The 24,303-nt window shown below is 41.5% G+C and overlaps 1 protein-coding gene across 1 annotated transcript in view; it reads left to right on the top strand.

Annotated features, from left to right (window-relative positions):
* The first annotated feature begins 18,906 nt into the window (after nucleotides 1–18,906).
* LOC136863954 (prenylcysteine oxidase 1) overlaps nucleotides 18,907–24,303 on the top strand; it is a 166,039-nt gene continuing 160,642 nt past the window's right edge. The window contains exon 1 of the mRNA XM_067140407.2: nucleotides 18,907–19,190. Coding sequence (XP_066996508.2) covers nucleotides 19,103–19,190 — 88 coding nt within the window. The 5' untranslated portion in view covers nucleotides 18,907–19,102. The remainder of the gene's footprint in view (nucleotides 19,191–24,303) is intronic.

Below are 24,303 nucleotides of genomic sequence, written 5' to 3'. Positions count from 1 at the left end.
TCCTTGCACTTCTCCTTCAGCCATTCTTCCTTAGCAATTTTGCACTTTCTATCCACTTGATTCTTTAATCGCCTGTATTCTTTTCTGCCCTCTTCATTTCTAGCATTCTTGTATTTTCGTCATTCATCAATCAGGTCTAGTAATTCCTGAGTTATCCACTGATTCTTAGTTGATCTTTTCTTCCTTCCTAACATCTCTTCAGCAGCCCTACTGACTTCATTTTTCATGACTCTCCACTCTTCTTCTATAGTGTTTCCTTCAGCCTTTTCATTTAGTCCTTGTGCAACATGTTCCTTGAAATAATCCCTCACACTCTTTTCATTCAACTTATCTAGATCCCATCTTTTTGCATTCTTTCCTTCCTTCAATTTCTTCAACTTCAGATGGGATTTCCTGACCAACAAGTTGTAGTCGGAGTCCACGTCTGCTCCTGGGAAAGTTTTGCAATCCAACACCTGGTTTCTGAATCTCTGCCTAATCTTAATGGAGTCTATTTGATACCTTCCAGTGTCTCCAGGTCTCGTCCACGTATAAAGTCGTCGTTTGTGGTATTTGAACCAAGTATTGGCAAGGACTAAATTATGATCAGTGCAGAATTCAACCAGCCGACTTCCTCTTTCGTTCCTTTGTCCCAGTCCAAATCCTCCTACTGTACTACCTTCTCTTCCTTGGCCTACCACTGCATTCCAGTCTCCCATCACAATTAGATTCTCGTCACCTTTCACATATTGTATAAAATCTTCTATCTCCTCATATATTCTTTCGATTTTTTCATCATCGCTGAACTAGTAGGCATATAAACCTGCACTATTTTGGTGGGGATTGGTTTAGTGTCTATCGTGACGACAATAATTCTTTCGCTATGCTGGTCGTAGTAGCTTACCCGTTGCCCTATTTTCTTATTCATTATTAAACCAACTCCTGCATTTCGCAATGTTAAAGTCTGCCAAGAACAGAACGAAAAACTGACATCTAGCGGCCAAACCGTGAACACGATCGGGCCGCTTTTTCACCTACAAATTAGTAGCTATGTCCCAATGTCCCGGCCTTGTATATCTCGTAGGTAACGGTTATACCGAAACGCTTGTTGTAAATGCACCGAGATAAAGTGTGCCGATAGTCTCGTCCGCGACATCATACTGTACGGTTGGTAGTGTTCGAGGTTTCGTGTTCGGTGTCTGAAGTTTCTCGAACTTACTCCTGCATTCGAGTGCTAGCTTGCGTGTGATTGTGAAGTAATGGCATGAGTTCTGATAGTGGAGGAACTCGGGAATTTCATCCCGCGTCAAATAGTAATGTTGAACGGGAAGAAGAAGTGAAAATGGATACAAACGTGAATGATAGTTCTACTACTACCCCTTCGTTGCAACCTTCGACCCAATGCAATAATAACCCTCCCCTTCCTGTCCAACCTCCTAATACTCTTGCAACCGGGCGAGTTGGCCGTGCGCGTAGAGGCGCGCGGCTGTGAGCTTGCATCCGGGAGATAGTAGGTTCGAATCCCACTATCGGCAGCCCTGAAGATGGTTTTCCGTGGTTTCCCATTTTCACACCAGGCAAATGCTGGGGCTGTACATTAATTAAGGCCACGGCCGCTTCCTTCCAACTCCTAGGTCTTTCCTATCCCATCGTCGCCATAAGACCTATCTTTGTCGGTGCGACGTAAAGCCGCTAGCAAAAAAAATACTCTTGCATGTAATTTATACCCATTAAAGCACCCGGGACCATATCTTGTTTTTGTTTCATCCAAACTAGGTACTAACATTGGCAACCTGCACCCTATGGCTATTGGGCGTTTACTTCATGAAAGAAACTTTCCTGTTAGATCCATCCAGTATAAAGGCCGTAACAGGATTCAGGTAAACTTTCACTCTCCCAATCATGCTAATGACTTTTTGCAGAATAAGTTCCTTGATACACACAAGTTGCATGCCTTTATTCCTCACTCCAATATCTTCTGAGTAGGCATTATACGCGGTGTTGAGAAAGATCTAACTGAATCCGATATTTTTACTTTACTTCAGAGTGACGTCAAAGTTCTTTCTGTTCATCGCCTACGCCGTAAAACCCTCCACGATGGTCAGGCAGTATATCCACCTACCGGCTCTGTAAAGATTGTTTTTTGCTCCAAAACTTTGCCCAAATATGTTTCAATCTATCACGTAATGTTAGAAGTCAATCCCTTTATATTCTACCCCATTATTTGTTCCAAGTGCCAGCGGTATGGTCACACCATACGCAATTGCCAGTCCACTAACTTTCGCTGTCGCAACTGTGGTTTGAATCATGCTACCTCAGACTGCCTTGCTAATGTCAATTTATGTGTACATTGCAATCGGGAACACGAAACGGGTTCATCAGATTGTGCTGTTCATCAGAAGCAAGTGGAAATCAAAAAACTCATGTGCACTGATAACATCTCCTTCTCAGAAGCTTCTGCTCGACTATTTCCACCTACTTATTCTGAGTATAATAACATTCAACAATTTCCTCCCCTGCCCTCTCAACATCCTTCTCCAATACCAGACATCCCTCGCAAACGCAAATTCTCACAAGTGATTGTTAAGGATTTGTCACCAAGCCTTCTCCCGGATATGATAGAGCTGGCTATCTCCAGCTAGTGCAATCCACTACATCCTCTCGCCACTCTCAATCTCTGAGTTATCAATACCCCATTCAACCCAGTCAGACAACTCCCTCAACATCGAGCCCGTCAATGCCTCTGCAACCTGCACAGCATCACCAAACAGCTACTGCACTCCCACAGCGAGAGCATGTTCAACAGTGTGTTCTCAATCTTCTCATGCAGCTTACTCAACTAATTGGAGATCACCCCAATATTTTACCAGTTATTAGTCAACTTCGAGAAAGTTTACACCTTATCTTTAATAATGGTAGTACGCATACTTCAATGGAATGCTAGGAGCCTACAAAATAAGCAATACGAATTCAAAATTCTCATGCACGAAACATCTCCTCATACAGTCGCTTTGCAAGAAACTTGGTTTTCTCATACCTCTAACTTTTATTTTCCAGGATATTCTATCGACGCCATGACGGACCAGGATTTGATGGTGTCGCACTTATGATACATAATTCGTTATCGTACACTCCATTACGTCTACAATACATAATACCAAATACCTATTCCCTAGGCCTTATATATCAGAACACATATGTTATAAACTTGCATAATCCCCCTGATAACTACATTCCTTTCGCCCATTGGTTCAAATTTTTTAATCAGTTTCCACCTGATACCCCACTGTTTTTTTGGGAGATGTCAATATTCATCATACTCAGTGGGGAGCCCCGCTCGACACCTCCAAAGGCACACAGTTCTTACATGCTGTAACTCAACATAATCTCTTGCTTCTGAACTATGGTTCCCTTACCAGGCCCACTCCTCCTGGTTCGTTGCCTAGTGCAGTCGATCTATCACTTTGCCGCAACTCTATTGCCTCTATCACCACGTGGCGGGTACTCAGTGACACTCATACAAGTGATCAATGTTTCGTGCTACATGGTCACCCAATTGGAGACCTTCCCTGTAACAGAATTATCCTATCACTCACTTCTCCAAATAACAACACAGTATCTGGACCTATACCATCATTTTACAACACCATCAAACTCCATGACAACTGGTACCTCTAAATTAAAGTGGTGGGACAGCGAATGTCACCAATTAATCCTTAAACGCAAGAGACTCTTCAAAACGTATCGTAAAACTCTAACCCCTTCACACTACTTTCACCTCAAACATCATATTGCTCATATCAGACGTGTATTCAATCAAAAACGACGACAGGTCTGTAAATTTTTATATCCTCTTTCCATAACCATATTTCTGCATCTCAATTATGGAATGCTATCCGTGTTCTTACCCGGGCTTCCACTCACGTCCCACGCCCTCAAATCCCGCCGAATATTCTAAATGACTTTCTAAGGTCCCTCACTCCAGATCATGCACTTCCACCTTATACCCCAGCTATCTCTGCTTCCACTAGTCAGTGTTCAGTCCTTTCTCGTCCCATCACTCTCCCTGAGCTCACGTCCGTTCTTAACTCCTGCAAATCATCCACTCCCGGTCCTGATTATATCTCATATGCTATGTTACAACAGTTGCCGACCGAAGCCCTACAAGTGCTTGTTCTGTACTTTAATTTTGTGTTACATACTACGACTCCTCCTCCCGAATGGAACACTTTTTTCCTAGTCCCGGTTCCAAAGCCTCGTCGTCGAATGACCTCCCCTCACAATATTAGGGGAATAATTTTGCCATCTTTTATACGCAAACTATTTCTTAAACTCATGCTTCAAAGGTTTCTCTGGTACTTAGAATATTATTCCCTTCTTCCCAAGTATCAGTATGCTTACTGTAAAGGTCGAAATGCTCAGGATGCGATCAATATGCTAATAATAGACTGCTAAATCTAGAAAAGAACACACTATTGCTGTCTTCCTCAATATACGAGGTGCCTTTGATTCCGTCCCCCTGAATATGTTATGGGATGTGTTAGCACAGAAAGGCATCCCAACCACTTTCATAACTCTTCTACGTCATCTGTTAACGTCTCGCACTCTAATCTTCAAACCTCCTCTCACTACACCATCCCCTCGTCAAGCTACTGTCGGCGTCCCTCAAGATGATATATTCAGTGGAATACTGTTTGCTTTATATTTATCCGGCCTCGAGCAACTAGCCCTCCAATCTGCCAGAATTCTTATGTATGCCGACGACATAGTTTTCTACTTTTCCCATAAAGAGGTCGATGTTGCTCGCGAATGCATAACACGGCTGCTAATTCACGTTCAGTCCTGGTTACACACTCATGGGTTCTCTTTATCACCCGATAAATGCTCTGCCGTAATCTTTACTACCAAGCGGGTTTACAACTCCGAGCCTTTACTGTTCGATACTTATGAAATTCCCATACGTTCGCACCATAAATATCTTGGCATTATCCTTGACCGTAAATTACAATTTTCCCAACATATACAACACCTACGCAACTGTACTGCCACGTATATTAACCTCCTAAAAGCCGTTACACGTCGTTCCTGGGGAGCTGATCCTCCTACAGCAAAATTAGTCTACTGCTCCACCATCCGTGCTCGTTTCGACTACTGTGCACATATAATTGATCTTGCATCACCCTCCGCCCTTCAATCCCTCAATACAACTCAAAATCAAGCACTACGAGTTTGTTTTGGTGCGTTGTCTACCACTCCTACTAATGCCTTATTAGTTGAAACTGGTGACCCACCTCCTCTCCTTCGACGCCGATTTCTAGCATCTAAGTATCTGCTCAAACGACTTCTAGTGCTGTCCAATAACCTTATACCCAAGATACAATTACTCGCTCAATCATTCTCATCACCTATCACACATCGTTGCCGAGCCCCTGCCTTAATTTGGGCATTTGAGTCTGTCTCCCCATTTAAACATACTATTATTCGTAGTCATGTGCTACCATACTATTCTGTGGCATACGACGTGATTCAATATACTCCTACTATTATTCATTCTAAAGAATCTTCTTTTGCTATGCTCCCTTACCGGCTTTCATTTTTTCCCCTCCATTCTAAAAAAGTTCGCATTTCATCCACTAATGCCTGTCCCAATTTTTATACTGATGGATCCAAAAATTCTTGTGGTGTCGGCGCTGCTTTTTATTACGAACAGACTCAGTATGCTGAATTGTTTCACTTATCGTCCCACTTTTCTATTTTTTTCTGCTGAACTCCTTGCCATACGACAAACATTACTATACATAAAAAATTCATCCATACAATCTGCTAATATATTCACTGACACTCTCTCCATGCTCCAAACACTAAAATCTAACAAGTTTACGCTGAACTGGTATGTGTATAATGTCAAACATATCCTCTTCAATTTACACCAATTAGGTGTCCAAGTAACCCTCATTTGGATACCTGCACATAAGAACATACCAGGCAATGAACGAGCCGATCGATTAGCCAAAGAGGCTTCCCTATTATCTACAACCCCAGCTACATTTTCTGTTCCAGCCACAGATTTCATATCTCTCCTCAAATCACAACAACGACAATTATGGCAAAACACATGGATAACATCTGCATGACAGAAGGGCAAATTCTATCATAGTCTCCAACTCATCTTCCCTTCTACTTTCTGGTATCAACACGCCACCTACACTCGTCTTCATATCATCAATATCATACGTCTTCGCTTTAATCATTCCCTCACACCTCTATATCAATTTAGATTTCGCTTACAACAGCATTCCCTATGTCATTGTGGATCTGTAGATGCTGATATCAATCATCTCTTTTTTCAATGCCCATTGTACAACTCTCCTCGCCGATGCCTGTACTCCAGCTTAATACAATACAATTATCCACTCCCATCGTCAATTGCATGTCTCGTATACAAGCCCTCTCCCACAATCATACGTATCTTAAATCGGTTCTTAGATCACTCTAATATACAAATCTGACCCCACTTTCCCACAATACATTGACACTACTTACATATTTCATCATCTTCTCATTTGCCTCACGCCCTCCCTAACGCCTCTTCTTCAACCAAGGCACATAGCTACCGTTTATTCTCATCTCCCCCTCCGCGGATCGCGTGTACATTTTCATTGATGTTCATATCAACACACTGTCGCCCCTCTTAATCTTTTGTTTACGATTTCAATGACATTTTGAGCTCTCTCCATCCCCCATATACGTTGCTCAGATCTTTCTTTCCATCTGTCCAAAGTCCCACACTCTCACATATATCCACCCCTCAGTCGTTCCACTGCCCTCTCCTGCTTATCCCTTATATGTTGGCCCGGAGTGTATGTTTTGTAGAAGTCGCTGAGATCGGCCACTCTAGCGTGAAGATTAGTATACCTTGTGTTCCTGTAGTTTTCCTATATCTCCTAGTCTTGTATACATATTTCCTCACTCTCAGTTGTCTAGGTGATACGTCTTTTCATGAACTACTTCAAGTGCTTTGAAACCATTTTGTGAGTCCGCTGCATGGTCTACTTCCCTCAATCTTCAAGTACTTCGTACTCAGAACAAATTGTGAACTGCATTGGTGTACTACTTTATTGGAATTGTGTCCGCGTGTAGAACTAGTACAAATATAATACAGTATTGTGACTGGGTGAAATAACGAGCCCAACTCAACTTCACGAACAGAACAGAACAGAACAAGTTGAAGTTGTAGTTCAGTTCGTCAGCACCTGCGGTGCAGCGAACATCGCTCCTCAGCTGACGTGTGCTTCAGTGTAGTATAGTTAGTAGGGAGTGAGTGTGTTAAATGGAGAAAGCAGTTGGAAGCGGTGGCACCAACCGTCCCCCGAATCTGGACATGGATTTCTAAGTCGAACACGAAGAAGAAATTCCCGCAAAGAATGAACAGGTAGCAGTGAACTCTAACGATGAAAGGCATCCGGCTGACAAAAATCTTTCCAAAAGCGACAATAGCTCATCACCTACAGAATTGTATCCACGTACTCATAGGGGTCCTTATTTGATTAATGTTGAACCTGTGGGTAATAATAATACAGGCAATTTGCATCCTATGGCCTTAGGTCGACTTTTTTATGACAATAAAATCAGTGGCATAAAAACTATTAGTCGCAAAGGTGCTCGCCGGATTCAAATTGCATTTAAGTCTGGTCAACACGCCAATAGTCTTTTGCACCATCCAATCTTACCAGAAAAGAATCTAAAAGCCTACTTTCCATCATCCAGTATTTATCGTATCGGAATTATTCGTGGTGTGGATAAAAATTTATCAACGAAGACATAATGCAATTCATTGACTCTACCGAACCCATTAAACAAGTGCAGCGAATGAACAGAAGGATTAGTGTTGGTGATAAAATAGATTACGTGCCTACTGATTCCGTGAAAGTAACCTTCCGATCTCAAAACCTACCGGATCATATATCTATTTTTAATGTGCTCTTAGAGGTTGAAGTATTTATTTATAATCCTATTATCTGTCAAAATTGCAGCGATATGGACACATTGCTAAAAAATGTAGGGGAGATGTTGTTGTGGGAGATGTTCTCTATCCCATTGAACACGGGAATGTCAGCAAACAATGTTGAAATGTCTACACTGCAATCTTAATCATTCAGTGGGATCACACTTATTCGAAGTTCATAACAAAGAAGTTACTATTAAAAAAATTATGTGCATTCAAAATATATCTTTCGAAGAGGCATAAAATCAAGTACAGCCAAAGGCATATAACCCACTTTCAGTAACGCAGAAATTTCCCCCATTACATTCTTCCGAATCAAACCAAACAGTCGAGCTTCCTAAAAAAAGAAAATTTACGGAAGTTATCTATCGTGAACCTCGGATCACACCTCCCCCTGGTTTTGATAGGGACGGTTACCTTCAAATACTTGGACCCACCAGAACAAAACATCGTTCATCTCCCATAACTAATACTACCCACGCGCCGAGTGGTTCAGGGATTCGGTCTACAGTGTCATCCTCTAATAATGAACCAGGAAGTAGTTTCCAGAAGGATAATTCATTATCGTTTAACCCAAGTAAACTACAATCGGCACTACGTGCTGAGTTCTTAATACTCATGGAATTATTAGGGGATAACCCACAATGGAGTCACTTGGTTAAGAGTATAAATGACAAAGTCAATAGTCTCATCGAACATGGCAATTTCGATTCTCCAGTGGAATTGTAAAAGCATGCTAGGTAAGAGACATGAGTTAGTTAAACTTATTAATGAATATCATCCCCAAATAATATTAATTCAAGAATCCTGGTTGAAACCCATGTATACTTTTCGATTTGCGGGTTATAAAGCGGAACGAATGGATGGTGGTGGATATGGCGGCGTACTAACGCTTATTGCCACTGGAATAACATATCAACGGTTGGAGGTTGCCCATCATATACATTGACTGACAGAGCAAATGCAACACGAAGAAGGATTGGTCAGAACTTTATGCCAATTGCAGGGTAGACTGACGTCACTGAGGTATGCTCATGATGTGAAATGCGCCGCTGTGCTGCGCACGTAGCGAACGATAAATGGGACACGGCGTTGGCGAATGGCCCACTTCGTACCGTGATTTCTCAGCCGACAGTCATTGTAGAACGTGTTGTCGTGTGCCACAGGACACGTGTATAGCTAAGAATGCCAGGCCGCCGTCAACGGAGGCATTTCCAGCTGACAAACGACTTTACGAGGGGTATGGTGATCGGGCTGAGAAGGGCAGGTTGGACGCTTCGTCAAATCACAGCCGATACCCATAGGGATGTGTCCACGGTGCAGCGCCTGTGGCGAAGATGGTTGGCGCAGGGACATGTGGCACGTGCGAGGGGTCCAGGCGCAGCCCGAGTGACGTCAGCACGCGAGGATCGGCGCATCCGCCGCCAAGCGGTGGCAGCCCCGCACGCCACGTCAACCGCCATTCTTCAGCATGTGCAAGACACCCTGGCTGTTCCAATATCGACCAGAACAATTTCCCGTCGATTGGTTGCAGGAGGCCTGCACTCCCGGCGTCCGCTCAGAAGACTACCATTGACTCCACAGCATAGACGTGCACGCCTGGCATGGTGCCGGGCTAGAGCGACTTGGATGAGGGAATGGCGGAACGTCGTGTTCTCCGATGAGTCACGCTTCTGTTCTGTCAGTGATAGTCACCGCAGACGTGTGTGGCGTCGGCGTGGAGAAAGGTCAAATCCGGCAGTAACTGTGGAGCGCCCTACCGCTAGACAACGCGGCATCATGGTTTGGGGCGCTATTGCGTATGATTCCACGTCACCTCTAGTGCGTATTCAAGGCACGTTAAATGCCCACCGCTACGTGCAGCATGTGCTGCGGCCGGTGGCACTCCCGTACCTTCAGGGACTGCCCAATGCTCTGTTTCAGCAGGATAATACCCGCCCACACACTGCTCGCATCTCCCAACAGGCTCTACGAGGTGTACAGATGCTTCCGTGGCCAGCGTACTCTCCGGATCTCTCACCAATCGAACACGTGTGGGATCTCATTGGACGCCGTTTGCAAACTCTGCCCCAGCCTCGTACGGACGACCAACTGTGGCAAATGGTTGACAGAGAATGGAGAACCATCCCTCAGGACACCATCCGCACTCTTATTGACTCTGTACCTCGACGTGTTTCTGCGTGCATCGCCGCTCGCTGTGGTCCTACATCCTACTGAGTCGATGCCGTGCGCATTGTGTAACCTGCATATCGGTTTGAAATAAACATCAATTATTCCTCCGTGCCGTCTCTGTTTTTTCCCCAACTTTCATCCCTTTCGAACCACTCCTCCTTGGTGTTGCATTGTCACTGTCAGTCAGTGTAACAGGCACCTTTTTTTGTAGCAGTGAAAATTAATGAACTGGTCATTGTGAATCTTTATTGTCCCCCTCGTATACAGGGTACAGCTACACAGTGGTATAATTTTTTCTCTCAGTTTACTTCTTATCCTCATTTTATAATTGCCGGAGATATGAATGCCCATCACACCGCATGGGGATCTCAGCACATTTCTGCTAAGGGTAGGAAAATTCTTAATGTAACGCAGACCCTAGACCTACTAATATTAAATGATGGATCTCCTACACGACTCACAGTACCGCGGCAAGCTAAGAGCGCTGTCGATCTTTCTATTTGTAGTATCTCATTGGGTCACCGTAGTTTTTGGCAAACAATTAAAGATACCCATCCCAGTGACCATTTCCCCATATTTCTTTCACTTATTGGGAATATTGGCACTATAAATTTCGATTCTTCTACAAATAACCAACACCGGCTCGACAGGTCACTCCATGATTTTAATATGTTTCATAGCTATTTACATGCCAAGCTCAAACTCAGTTCCTCCCCTATCATGCAATATTCATCATTTCTTACTGCAATTACCGAATATCTCAATATGTCTCATCCTATTCACCCCAAAACATTCACGTCCAAGAGTGAACAAATTGTAATAAGATGGAAGTATAAACAATGTGATGCAATGGTCAAACGCCGCAAAATTCTTTTTCGACAACTTCGAACTAACTTCACATATTATCACTATATCCTTTACCAGAAGTATACTGCATTTATGAAACGCACCTTTAATCATAAACGAAAGGAATCCTGGAAAAAATTCATCTCTACTATTCATAGAAATACTAATCCACAAATTATTTGGTCTGCTATTCGATCCCTAGGTCGCATTCAACGACGACACAATACTGTTACCATTCATCCTGATAATCTACAGACATTTTATAATGAACTAACTCCAGATTTCGTGATACCCCAATTTCCGCTGTCTTCGTCCGTACATAATGTTCAATTTGACACACTTATGCAACCCATTGACCTAATAGAATTCCTCACCGCTGTTGAAGGTAAGACTTCCACTTCCGCGGGTCCGGATTGCATTACTTACAGAATGATACAACATCTTCCACACAGAGCTCAAAAAATTTTAATCACGTACTTCAATTCGGTTTTAACGTCCGCCACAACTCCACAGGATTGGAATCAATTTCTCCTTGTGCCATTAGAAAAACCACCAACTGAAGGACATGTATAGTATGCGCACTTTTTGTGATAGATTTTTGTACTCGTTGGAGAAGTAAGAAGGGTTCCGTTAAAACTGCCAACTGATTGGAAATGAAATCTGAATTGAATCGATAATATGATCGATCGATATAAATTTTATAAACCTTTATTATTTTAAGCAAACAACTGTATCACACACACAATATATAATACTATATAACATTTCCCGTTGCGAAACGTGTTCCTAGCATGAATTCTATAGTTTGGCTTTACTGTGTAAACAACAACAGCACGAGTACTTAAAGTGTACGCCAGATGGCGCACAGCGATGATAAGCGATTCTTAGTTTGTGTTTCAAAGGTTGCCAATACGAATCTTGAAGATAACCGAAGTCGACCACTTCAGCACTAGGGTGTAAATCTATCACTAAAAAGTGCGCAGATAGTATATCCACGGTACCGAGGCATAACCTTGGGATCCTGTATTAGGAAGGTTTTTCTACGTATACTGCTCAGTCGCCTACTATGGTGCTTGGAATATTATACTTTATTGCCAAAATACCAATTTGCTTTTATCAAGGGAAGAAGTACTTTTGACGCTATAAACATTTTCTTAACGGATTTTACTTTAGCTCGATTTCGAAAACAAGATACTCTTGCCATTTTCATAGACATCAAACAGGCATGTGATAATGTTAATATTCATGTATTACTCCAAAAATTAACGGATATGCAATTTCCTCCCAATTTTATCACTATCATATGGCAACTTTTATACTATCGATGCCTACACGTTAAATCATCATGGCAGCCTCCTAACATTCGTTATAGTTGCAAGGGCTTACCCCAAGGTGACGTACTAAGTGGTATATTATTTGCATTATACCTCAAGGATCTAGAAACACTCATTACTCGTGATGCTCGCATAATTACGTACGCGGATGATGTCCTAATATACGTTACTAAAAATACAGTATTGGAATCCAGACAAACCATCTCGCAAGTACTAGACAACGCAAATAATTGGTTCAATGACCATGGATTCGAAGTTTCGCAGAATAAGTGTGCTGCCATGGTATTCACCAATAAACGAAGTTATGATCAATCACCAATACAAAGTAGTACTTTAATCATTCCGATTCATACAACCTATAAATATTTAGGTATATATTTAGATAATAAGTTAAGCTGGAAATATCATTTTGAATCCCTACACTATAAAACAAATAACTTTTCAAATATTCTCAAAGCTATCGTAAGGAGGAACTGGGGGGGCGGACCCAGTCATGGCGTTGACAATCTATAAGAATACCATACGATCAAGGTTAGATTACGGATGCTTCTTTTTTAACATGGCATCTGCCACCCTTGTCCATAAATTAGACGTTATTCAATACAAAGCGATACGACTATGCATTGGTGCATTGAAATTAACCCCCACTAATGCGTTGCTGGTTGAAACTGGAGAAATGCCGTTGTTCTTACGGAGAAAGTTTCTAGCAAACAAGTTCTTACTAAGAAAAATCTCGCTTACCTCCTATTTGTTATTTCCTAAATTACAACTTCTCTCGGAATATTTTCAAAAATACCCTAATACTAAATTAAAACCGCCTGACCTCTTAACAGCCTTTGAAAACATTAGAGATTATAACAATCAAGTCATTAAATGTCCCTCTCTACCTCATTATTCCTTCCCATACTCTGTATCATTGTATAAACCATAACTTATTATATCCCAATTCGGATTCAATACCAAACAAAGCATACAATCTTCTCATATTATTTCTTTTCCATTCCCAGTATGCCTATCTCCTCATCAGGATACATTAAGTATTTACACGGATGGTTCTCGAAATGACCAAGGTGTCGGAGCAGCCTACTATATACCTTCATCTAAAACCTCCGATAAATTCACACTACCAAAACATGCTTCTATCTTCACTGCTGAAGCATTCGCCATTCGGCAGGCCCTATTATATGTCAAACTTCATGCTATACCAAAAGCCATCATATTTCCTGATTCACAGTGTTCTAAAATGCATACAATCAACTCAAAGTCCAAGTTCGTGGTAGGTATGTCCTCAATATTAAAAAACTATTATTGAACCTAGTCCAAAACCATGAGGATATAACGTTGGTCTGGATTCCAGGCCATTCTAATATTAATGGCAATATTAAAGCTGATTTACTTGCCAAAGACGCTGCTTTAGGAAATGGGTTCAACTGTAACATCGCTATTCCCGCTACTGATATTCAACCTCTCACAAAAAAATGCACTTTGTCAGGAATGGCAGGACGATTGGAAAGGATCTGCGACGTTAAAGGGTGGTTTTTATTTTAATGTGCAACCTTCTATCTGTTTACGGCCATGGTTTACTAAAGGGAAATACACACGTCGGCATGTTACCACTATCATTCGCCTTCGTTTTAACCATGCACTAACACCAGCCTATAAATTTCGATTTCAGTTAAATGACTCACCGCTATGTAATTGTGGTAACGCTATCGGGGATGCTAATCACATTATTCTACAATGTAAAACATTTAACTCACAACGAAACATTCTCTTTCAACGATTATTAGAACAACAGGTTGCCTTTCCCACATGTGTCTCTTGCAACGAGCTAGAATTACATACAGAGGCGGAAGCGCTGCCTGGGTGAAGCTAATAGAACGAACGTCCGCCATGTTTCCTGTTGTCACACAAGCAAGGGGGCATGGCCTTTAAATGACGAAAAGTGTAGAAAATGCGCATTTTAGAATCGCTGGGGGAGAATTAAAGTCCGTTGCCGAAAGATTGAAGCATGAAAGCGAATACCACCACTTCATCTTATTGCGGCACGAGGCCAACATCACGATCAGTTGATTGTAGGGTAGTTCGAAATCATCGCCCAGTGACATACGAATAGGCCTCGAAATCGGAACAAGAGCGTTACCCTGCTTGGCTGTTGTGGTTAAGCGTAAATTAGAATACAAAAATGTTGCAATGTTTGGGTTGGGAAGAATTGAGAGAAAGAAGAAGAGCTGCTCGACTAAGTGGTATGTTCCGAGCTGTCAGCGGAGATATGGCGTGGAATGACATTAGTACACGAATAGGTTTGAATGGCGTCTATAAAAGTAGGAAGGATCACAATATGAAGATAAAGTTGGAATTCAAGAGGACAAACTGGGGCAAATATTCATTTATAGGAAGGGGAGTTAGGGATTGGAATAACTTACCAAGGGAGATGTTCAATAAATTTCCAATTTCTTTGAAATCATTTCGAAAAGGCTAGGAAAGCAACAGATAGGGAATCTGCCACCTGGGCGACTGCCCTAAATGCAGATCAGTATTGATTGATATTGATTGATTGATTGATTGATAAAAACGATGGACATAAATATTTATGACAGGAAACCTTAAAATCATAGGGACCTATAATAGGTTACAACCTCATTCTGTTAATATTTTTAAAATTATTGCATCCTCATGAGTACTGTTTTCCTTTATTAATCCGTTTACCCTCCCGGGTTGGTTTTTCCCACGGACTCAGCGACGGATCCCACCTCTACCACCTCAAGGACAGTGTTCTGGAGCGTGAGACATTGGGTCGGGGGATACAACTGTGAGGGAGGGCTGCACCTGCTATGCTGAACAGGGGCCTTGTGGGGGCGGGGGTGAGAAGGAAGCGGCCGTGGCCTTAAGTTAGGTACCATCCCGGCATTTGCCTGGAGGAGAAGTGGGAAACCATGGAAAATAACTTGGAGGATCGCTGAGGTGGGAGTCGAACCCACTTCCACTCACTTGACCTCCCCAGGCTGATAGAATCCCGTTTCAGCCCTCGTGCTCCTTTTCAAATTTCGTGGCGGAGCTGGGAATCGAACCCGGGCTTCCAAGGGTGGCAGCTGCTCACGCTAACCAGTGCACCACAGAGGCGGCCCATGAATACTTTACCACAATAATCGTTTAGTGTAATTATTTATTATAATATAGGGGGGATATCATGTTTCTCCCATTACCATATCATACTGGGATTACTAGCTTGAAAGTTGTCCATTATGAAGTGTGGCGTAGTTTTAAAAACCAAGGCAACAGACATCTACAATAAAGGCTGTATACATTTCAAAAATAGCAGTAAAATGCTGTATTTATCATACTTGGTGTACGTTTGAACGAAATAAGTAATATTTTGTGGTTACGTTTTATTGGTTGTGGGCGTTCCATTTCCTTTATTTGTAAATGTGAATGAAAATTAAATTGGGCTGGAAATGTACAGAGCATAAGCAACTGAATTGAGTGGGAAACCATTTATCTCTTCGCCCTCACAACGCATTGTTCAGTTAATTCCTTGTTCTTTAAACGAAATCTGAAACAAAATTCGACAAATAATTACCGTGGCTATCCGTACTTTCGCTAAGTAAACAATAAAATGGATTTAATTACAAACAGAAATTACAAAAACGAATCTCGGCTATAATTCAGTAATACTTACTTAAAGTACGATATATCTTTTTTTTTTGCTATGGGCTTTACGTCGCACCGACACAGATAGGTCTTATGGCGACGATGGGATAGGAAAGGCCTAGGAGTTGGAAGGAAGCGGCCGTGGCCTTAATTAAGGTACAGCTCCAGCATTTGCCTGGTGTGAAAATGGGAAACCACGAAAAACCATTTTCAGGGTTGCCGATAGAGGGATTCGAACCTACTATCTCCCGGATGCAAGGTCACAGGCGCGCGCCTCTACGCGCCCGGCCAACTCACCCGGTGTACGATATATCCTTGGTTTTATTACTCCGATTAGTACAACCATACGCTGAGCTCACGGCTGGCATTCTTGAAAGCGAGAATCTATCTTTTCACTTCTTAAAACTTAGGGAATTAAATTGGCATGCACGATCTCCCTGTCACCTCAACATATGCTCTCGCGCCAATTCGCTTTGTTTTGACAACCGTTAACATGGCTGCCCCTTATCAACTTGCTTCAAGCAGGGAGCGCTGATGTCAGGTATACAGCCCCTCTATGTTATTCTAGCTCGTTGGTCTCTTGCCTAGTATCCAATCTCACACCCGTTGCCTACGCTATAATACAAGGCCTTGAAATGCACTCGTGGAAACGGGTTGCTTCCTAGTTCACCATTCAGCCGCTAGGATCGCGGTCTTGCTCCCTTGTATTCGCATGGCCGTATATGTCAATAAGTAAAGTATATCCTAAATAAAAAGGACTGAATGTTTTTGCGAGTATTGACAGTACTTTATTTATAGAGCCGTGCTGCATTGGCTTGGATATGTCATTGAAGTTTCAAAACTTTTCTTTTGAGGGGCTTCTTATCAAGTTTCAAAACTTTCTCTCTTCTACTTGAGTGGCTCAAAGCAATGTTGTCTCACAGAGGTCTCAGAAATTTTCATAGTAGAAAAAGAGGTGGTTTGTCGCCTTTACACTTTCCACCCTTAATTTCACTGTTGAACATGTCTTTCGAAAAAATAAACGTACACCTTTTAGTAGGTAACTCTCTTCGGGACAAGTACTGCGTAGCGGAAGTGACAAATTCCGTCGTTCACTGCAGAAGTGCCACAGATGATTTTCGGTATCTGAGGGCTCCTCGATCTTGAAAACGAATAAGACACAATGTTGGACTTTGAAGAGCTGGAGAACAGATATGTTCTAAACAGCCTTTACAGTCATTTTTTCTTTTGCCACACGAACCATAATGTCATTGTATTCCGCTTGGCGTCTTAGGTAGCTGAAGAAGAGCTCGATGTCATAGCTCTTTAGGTTCCTCATCAATGCATAATGTAAATGTATACTTATGAAGTATTTTACGCAGGCCACAGTTGACTGATACATTTCTCTCATGATTCTTTTTTACTTTCTCTGAATGCATTTTAAGTTTCTTAATATATGACAGGAAATCATTAATTAACCAACTGAGGAGTTCATCTTCAGTACTAAAATATGCTTTTTTTTGCTAGTGACTTTACATCGCACCGACACAAGTAGGTATTATGGCGACGATGGGATAGGAAAGGCCTAGGAGTTGTAAGGAAGCGGCCGAAGGTACAGCCCCAGCATTTGCCTGGTGTCAAAATGGGAAACCACGTAAAACCATCTTCAGAGCTGCCGACAGTGGGATTCGAACCCACTATCACCCGGATACAAGCTCACAGCCGTGCGCCCCTAACCGTACGACCAACTCGCCCGGTTAAAAGATGCTCGTTTGTTCTCGTTCCTGAATATGTCCCATGTGAGGTGTTGCAGACGTTATGCGCATTGAACAATTTAATAAAATGCTCCATAAAACAAATGGCTTATTTTAAACTGTATTTTATGCTCTCGGGACAAAACCACCTCCATACTTTAAAAAACCGGTGATTGTTTCATGGGAAAATACAATATTTTTAGCTCTTGCTACATTCATTTTCGTGAAATTTGTTGGGCAAATTATTTTCCTCGTTGGTTTCCTAATTTAAGATTTCTGAGTTTGAAGATGCCTCTCAAATGATTGCCGGTCACGGTAGCATAGTTTAAAAAAAGTCCAGTGACAAATTTTGGGATCGCCCGATTCTTATGGCGTAACTCGGATCAAAACTTGGGAACAGAGGCCTACTTCGATCAGCTTGAAGTCGTATCTCATGCGTAATACTTCCTCTGTATAATGTTTCGAACATTGAACATTCACTGAAAACTTGTGAAACGAAATTCCACTACTTTTAATTTCTCGTGAATAAACCATGACTGGAACTGCGAATGCTTAACATCAGACAAATACATAATACATTCACAACCAACTCAGTTAATGAACACGTTTAAAGGCGCGAGCCTGGTAGAAGGGGGCAAGATAGCGATCCTAGCGGCCCGGCATTGAACTTCAGTGTAACCACTTCTATAGCGTTTTACGGGCTCAATTTCCAGGCCTTGTATTATAACGTAGGCAACGCTCACACCGGAAATTGTGCTGGCCATTACGGACTACTTAAATCAATGTAACATTTGTCTTTGAATACTCTCACACAATTTAAATTATTCAATGTGATGTATCTAGTTCTTCGTAATTTCAACATACATTCTTCTGATAATAATGACCAATCGTTCTATACGCATACATGTAACATTCATATAATAAAAAAATAGAGATTACAGTGTTCAAGCGAGTATACATTTGGTGACTGGGTAAATTGCGTCTGTGCAGCGCCCAACATCACAAAAATAGAAAAGGAGAAAAAGAAGAAGTTGTAGTAGTTAAAACTAAGCCCAACAACATACAAGAAGAAGAAGAAGAAGTTGTAGTAGGAGAAAAGGAAGAAGAAGAAGAAGAAGAAGAAGAAGAAGAAGTTTACAATTCCGGCATGTCTTTGTCACCGGCAAAAAAGCAAAAAATGAAAAAGAAAAAAAAAAAAAAGTCCCAGTCTTAAATTCTCAAGCTCATAATCTTTGTGTTGGTTTATGAATCACGTTTTCTTATCTTGGACAATAAGGAAAGACGCCTTCGATTTAGCACATTTTTAAAGGTATCGCTTATGCGTTGTGAGAAGTCATTAAAAGAAGATATTCCTGTGTTTGTCAAAAGTTATTCGGTCTAGTATGGAGGCTTATAAAATTACATTATTTTCTTTTCTGTTAATGGTTTCGTTTTGCTGTTGTTGGTCAACGAAAAAAATTCCTAAAATAGGTAAGATAATACAGTTTTATGATAGTACTAAAATGGATATGTCTACAGGCATTTAAGACCGACTGTCAGTATATTGGCAACGCTGGGCTTCTGGTTACTGATATCTTCTATTTTGAACTTCCAAATATAAATAAAATGCATTAGGCCCGACGTTTGTTTTGGGTTGGAGCACCATCCATATCATTTTGTTCTGAATCGTGGTTGTTCTTAATCACCTTGCCTTATTCTCGAAGAAGATTGATTTATTTGTTGAATACACTACCCCACAATAGGATTAGGATGGGCCAATTTCTTTTAGAAGATAATGCTTACTATGAACTTCAACCATCATCATATCCCTTGTCATATTGCTATATTTGAAGGATGTCACTATGCTAAGTGAACCATGTTCCAATCCCTCAGAGTTGAATTATAATCCTAGGGCATGTCATTGTTAGAACGGGGCCAGCTGGTAAGAGGCAAACATTCCCTAATCCTGGACCTAACTGCTATGTACATTACCAGTTTGTAAGTCAGTACTACTGAGGAATGCAAGTCTCAAGAACTTTCAGAGTGAAAGATTGTCATCCAGGCTGTCTGAAGAACTTTCATAGTGGAAGATTGTCTTCCAGGCTGTTGGGCTGCAGCCGTATTGTTAGGGACTCTACAAATCACTTACGATGGGCGTTCTCATATTAAGAGCGGGCCTGTAGTTTTACACGACTCTTGATATTGTGATCATAAACCACAGATTCTCTAGTGTATGTGATATCTGAACGCAGGACTTAATGGATGTTTACATCTCATTTCAAAAATCGCTTGTGCATTGGCTGGGATTTAGAACATGGCCAGTTTGGCGATATGTCCATGACATTGTCATTAGATTACCAAGCCTCTTGTTCTCAAGAAAGAGTGGTGATCCAGTTGAATTAACCTTTTATGTGTGTAGGTGGTACATGTTCAGTTCACGCAGTTTATCTTTGTGAAATGACCTGCTGCACAGCAGGACCCCTTTCAAATCTTTTAATTTTTTAAACGAGATCTTAAGCTTAATGGTATTCTTACCATCAAAAACAGATAGGCTATGCTGGTATCGTCATCATGGCCAACACAGGACGAGTTGGGCAAGTGGTTAGAGGAGCGCGATTGTGAGCTTGCGTCCGGGAGATAGTGGGTTCGAATCCTGCTGTCGGCAGCCCAGAAGATGGTTTTTCGTGGTTTCCCATTTTCACACCAGGCAAATGCTGGGGCTGTACCTTAATTAAGGCCACGGCAGCTTCCTTCCAACTCCTAGGCCTTTCCTATCCCATCGTCGCCATAAGACCTTTCTGTGTTGGTGCGACGTAAAGCTATTAGCAAAAAATCTGAACAATCTGAACAGTCTGCAACACTTGCTGGAAAGTGTAAATACAGCAAGCAAAGGAATGGGAACAAAAAAAAAATAAATAAATAAAATAAAATAAATATTAATTAAGCTTTAAGTCCGTGATCTACAGCAAAGAAGTTCATCCCAACTCAAAGTTATTGTTAGGCATGTTACCATTGATTTTCTTGACATGGCAAAAGACCAAAAAGCCTATATCTTATTTATTCTTAGGCAGTTGACAGATCAAAAGACTGAACAACTTCAAATATGTGGGAGCTATGATAACTAAACAGCTAGATACTGAAAAGGAAATCGGACAGAGAATACAGTAGCAGTAGCAAGGAATGCCTTCAAGAAAATTTGACCGAGCTTGATAGCTGTAGTCGCTTAAGTGCGGCCAGTATCCAGTATTCGGGAGATACAATGTTCGAACCCCACTGTCGGCAGCCTTGAAAATGGTTTTCCTTGGTTTCCCATTTTCACACCAGGCAAGGGCTGTACCTTAATTAAGGCCACGGCCGCTTCCTTCCCACTCCTAGGCCTTTCCCGTCCCATCGTCGCCATAAGACCTATCTGTGTCGGTGCGACGTAAAGCAACTAGCAAAAAAAAAAGAAAAAAAAAGAAAATTTGAAGTCGTTTTTTTGTAACCTAAATATGTACATACATACATACATTATTTATTTTATTATTATAGACCGTTATGCCTTTCAGTTTTCAAGCCTTTGTGAATGTACTAAACATAGCACAATCTTCTATTTGCAACTAGTGCTGTGGCCTCATTTAGTTCTATACCTCTTATCTTTAAATCTAGAAACTGTGTCTAACCATCGTCGTCTTGGGCTCCCTCTACTTCGCTTACCCTCCATAACAGAGTCCATTATTCTCCTAGCTAACCTCTCATCCTCCATTTGCCTCACATGACCCAAACACTGAAGAATGTTTATGCATACAGCTTCATCCATCAAGTTCATTCCTAACTTAGCCTTTATCTCCTCATTCCGAGTACTCTCTTGTCATTGTTCCCATCTGTTTGTACCAGCAATCATTCTCGCTACTTTCATGTCTGTTACTTCTAATTTATGAATAAGATATCCTGAGTCCGCCCAGCTATTGTTCTTGTAAAGCAAAGTTGGTCTGAAAACAGACCGATGTAAAGATAGTTTCATCCAGGAGCTGACTTCCTTCTTACAGAACACTGGTGATCGCAACTGTGAGATCACTGCATTAGCTTTACTACATCTTGATTAAAAATCACTATATTACCATCCTGGGAGAACACACAACCTAAATACTTACAATTATCTACCTGTTCCAGCTTTGTATCTCCAATCTGACATTCAGTCTTGTTGAATTTCTTATCTACTGATAGACTGTGAGTGCAAACTATGTGGAAAAACGTGTGAACAGTACCACATCGAATTCTGTACAAGAAGAACAATGTCTATAAGTGATTATGCAAATATGTAACCCATCAATGTAACCTATACTCTCTGTTATGGCTATTTGGCTGCATTAAATATATTATTTATCTACTGACATCAATTTAGTCTTTGAAAGGCTAATTTTCATACCATACTCATTGCACTTATTTTCAAGTTCCAGTATATTAGACTCCAGGCTTTCGGCACAATCTGCCAGTGAGACCAAGTTGTCAGCATAGGCCAGACTACTTACTACATTTCCACCTGTTCGAATCCCTCTCTGCCACTTTATACCTTTCAGTAGATGATCCATGTAAACTATGAACAACAAAGGTGAAAGATTACAGCCTTGTCGAACCCCTACAAGTACCCTGAACCAAGAACTCATTCTACCATCTATTTTCACTGCAGCCCAATTGTCAACATAAATGCCTCTGATCGATTTTAATAATCTACCCTTAATTCCATAGGCCCTCAATATGACGAACATCTTTTCCCTCGGTACCCTGTCATATGCTATTTCTAGATCTACAAAACATAAACATAACTGTCTATTCCTCTCGTAACATTTTTCAGTTACCTGGCGCATACTGAAAATCTGATCCTGACAGCCCCTCTGTGGTCTGAAACCACACTGGTTTTCATCCAACTTCCTCTCAACCACTGATTGCACCCTCCCTTCCAAGATGACAGTATGCCTGGTATACTAATCAATGACATACCTCAATAGTTGTTGCAATCCTTCCTGTTCCCTTGCTTATAGATAGTTGCAATTACTGCCTTTGTCCAATCTGAAGGTACCGTACCAACACTTCGTGCTTATTTTATTACTCTATGAAGCCATTTCATCCCTGCCTTCCCATTATACTTCACCATTTCATCTGTCCCTGCTGCTGTATGACAGTGAAGTTTATTTACCATTGTTTCCACTTCTTCAAGCATAATTTCACCAACATCATTTTCAAAATATTCCCTCCACCTGTCCAGTGATTCCCTGGGATCTATTATGAATTCATCTGAATTACCTAAAACACTGTTCATTTCCTGTTTCCCTCCCTTCCTAAGATTATTACTGTCCAGAAATGTTTCCCTGCTGCTTGACCTAACCTTTCCAGGTTATTACCAAAATCTTCCCACGACTTCTTTTTGGATTCAACAACTATTCGTTTCACTCTGTTTCTTTCATCTACGTACAATTCCCTGTCTGTATTGGCCCTTGTTTGGAGCCATTCCTGATAACCCTTCTTTTTACGTTTACCAGCTGCTCTCACTTCATCATTCCACCAAGATTTTCGCTTTTTCCCATCTTTACATACAGTCGTTGCTAGGTATTCCCTTGCTATTTCTACTACAGCAACACTGTATGCCACCCATTCTCTTTCTATATCTTGAACCTGCTTGTTTCCAAGGAGTCCCTCGCCTGTTAAGTGGGAGTGGGACTCCGTTACTCCCATAGGTCCGAGGCTTGCTTAAAATGTTCTGAGCTCGGTAAATTCATGAAGCAGGATGCTACCCTACTTACACACAGTCTAAGTGAGGATCTCTGTTCTTACAGGTTAGGGACCACCGGTGGATTGTATAGTCCTAGCCTCCTGAGCACAAGGAGGGTCATGACTCAGAATATCTCCGAGATGCCCACTCCCGTTCCATAGCATTTGGTATCCCGACCACTCAGCCGTTGCCCATGGTTCACGAACTAGGACGTGACTACAGTAACCCACACCATACAACTTACATATTTCATTATGGACAGTTTTGCCTTTCAGCATTCAGTCTGCAAACCTCTGTGAATTCATTAAACTCCTCCACGTCTACTATTTGTTACTAGCTCAGAGGCCTCATTTAGTTCCGTACCTCATATGTTTAAATCATTAGAAAACTAGTCTACCGTGCGAGTTAACCGTGCGGATGACGTTGCATAGTTCTGAGCTTGCATTTGGAAGATAGTGGGATTGAATCCCACCATCTGTAGCCTTGAAGATGGTCTTCCGTGGTTTCCCATTTTCGCACCAGGCGAATGTTGGGGCTGTACCTTAATTAAGGCCACGTCCGCTTCCTTCCCAATCCTAACCCGAAAACCTGCAATGTGTTGGGGCAATGTTAATCTGCTATTAAAAAAGAAAATGAATCTAACCATTGTTGTCTTCATCTTTCTCTACTTGTCTTTCCATCCATGAGAGAGTCCATTATCATCCTAGGTAAGCGACGTAAAGCCCCTAGCAAAAAAAAAAAAAAAAAAAAAAAAAAACATCCTAGGTAACCTATCCTCCTCCATGCACCTGAAATGACCCCACCATTTAAATCAGTTCATATGTAGCCTACTGCTTCATCCATCGAGTTAATTCG

This window comes from Anabrus simplex, chromosome 2, assembly GCF_040414725.1.
Source record: "Anabrus simplex isolate iqAnaSimp1 chromosome 2, ASM4041472v1, whole genome shotgun sequence".
Taxonomy (NCBI): domain Eukaryota; kingdom Metazoa; phylum Arthropoda; class Insecta; order Orthoptera; family Tettigoniidae; genus Anabrus; species Anabrus simplex.
The sequence above is the reverse complement of the archived record's forward strand: the minus strand, read 5'-3'. Positions and strand labels throughout refer to the sequence as shown.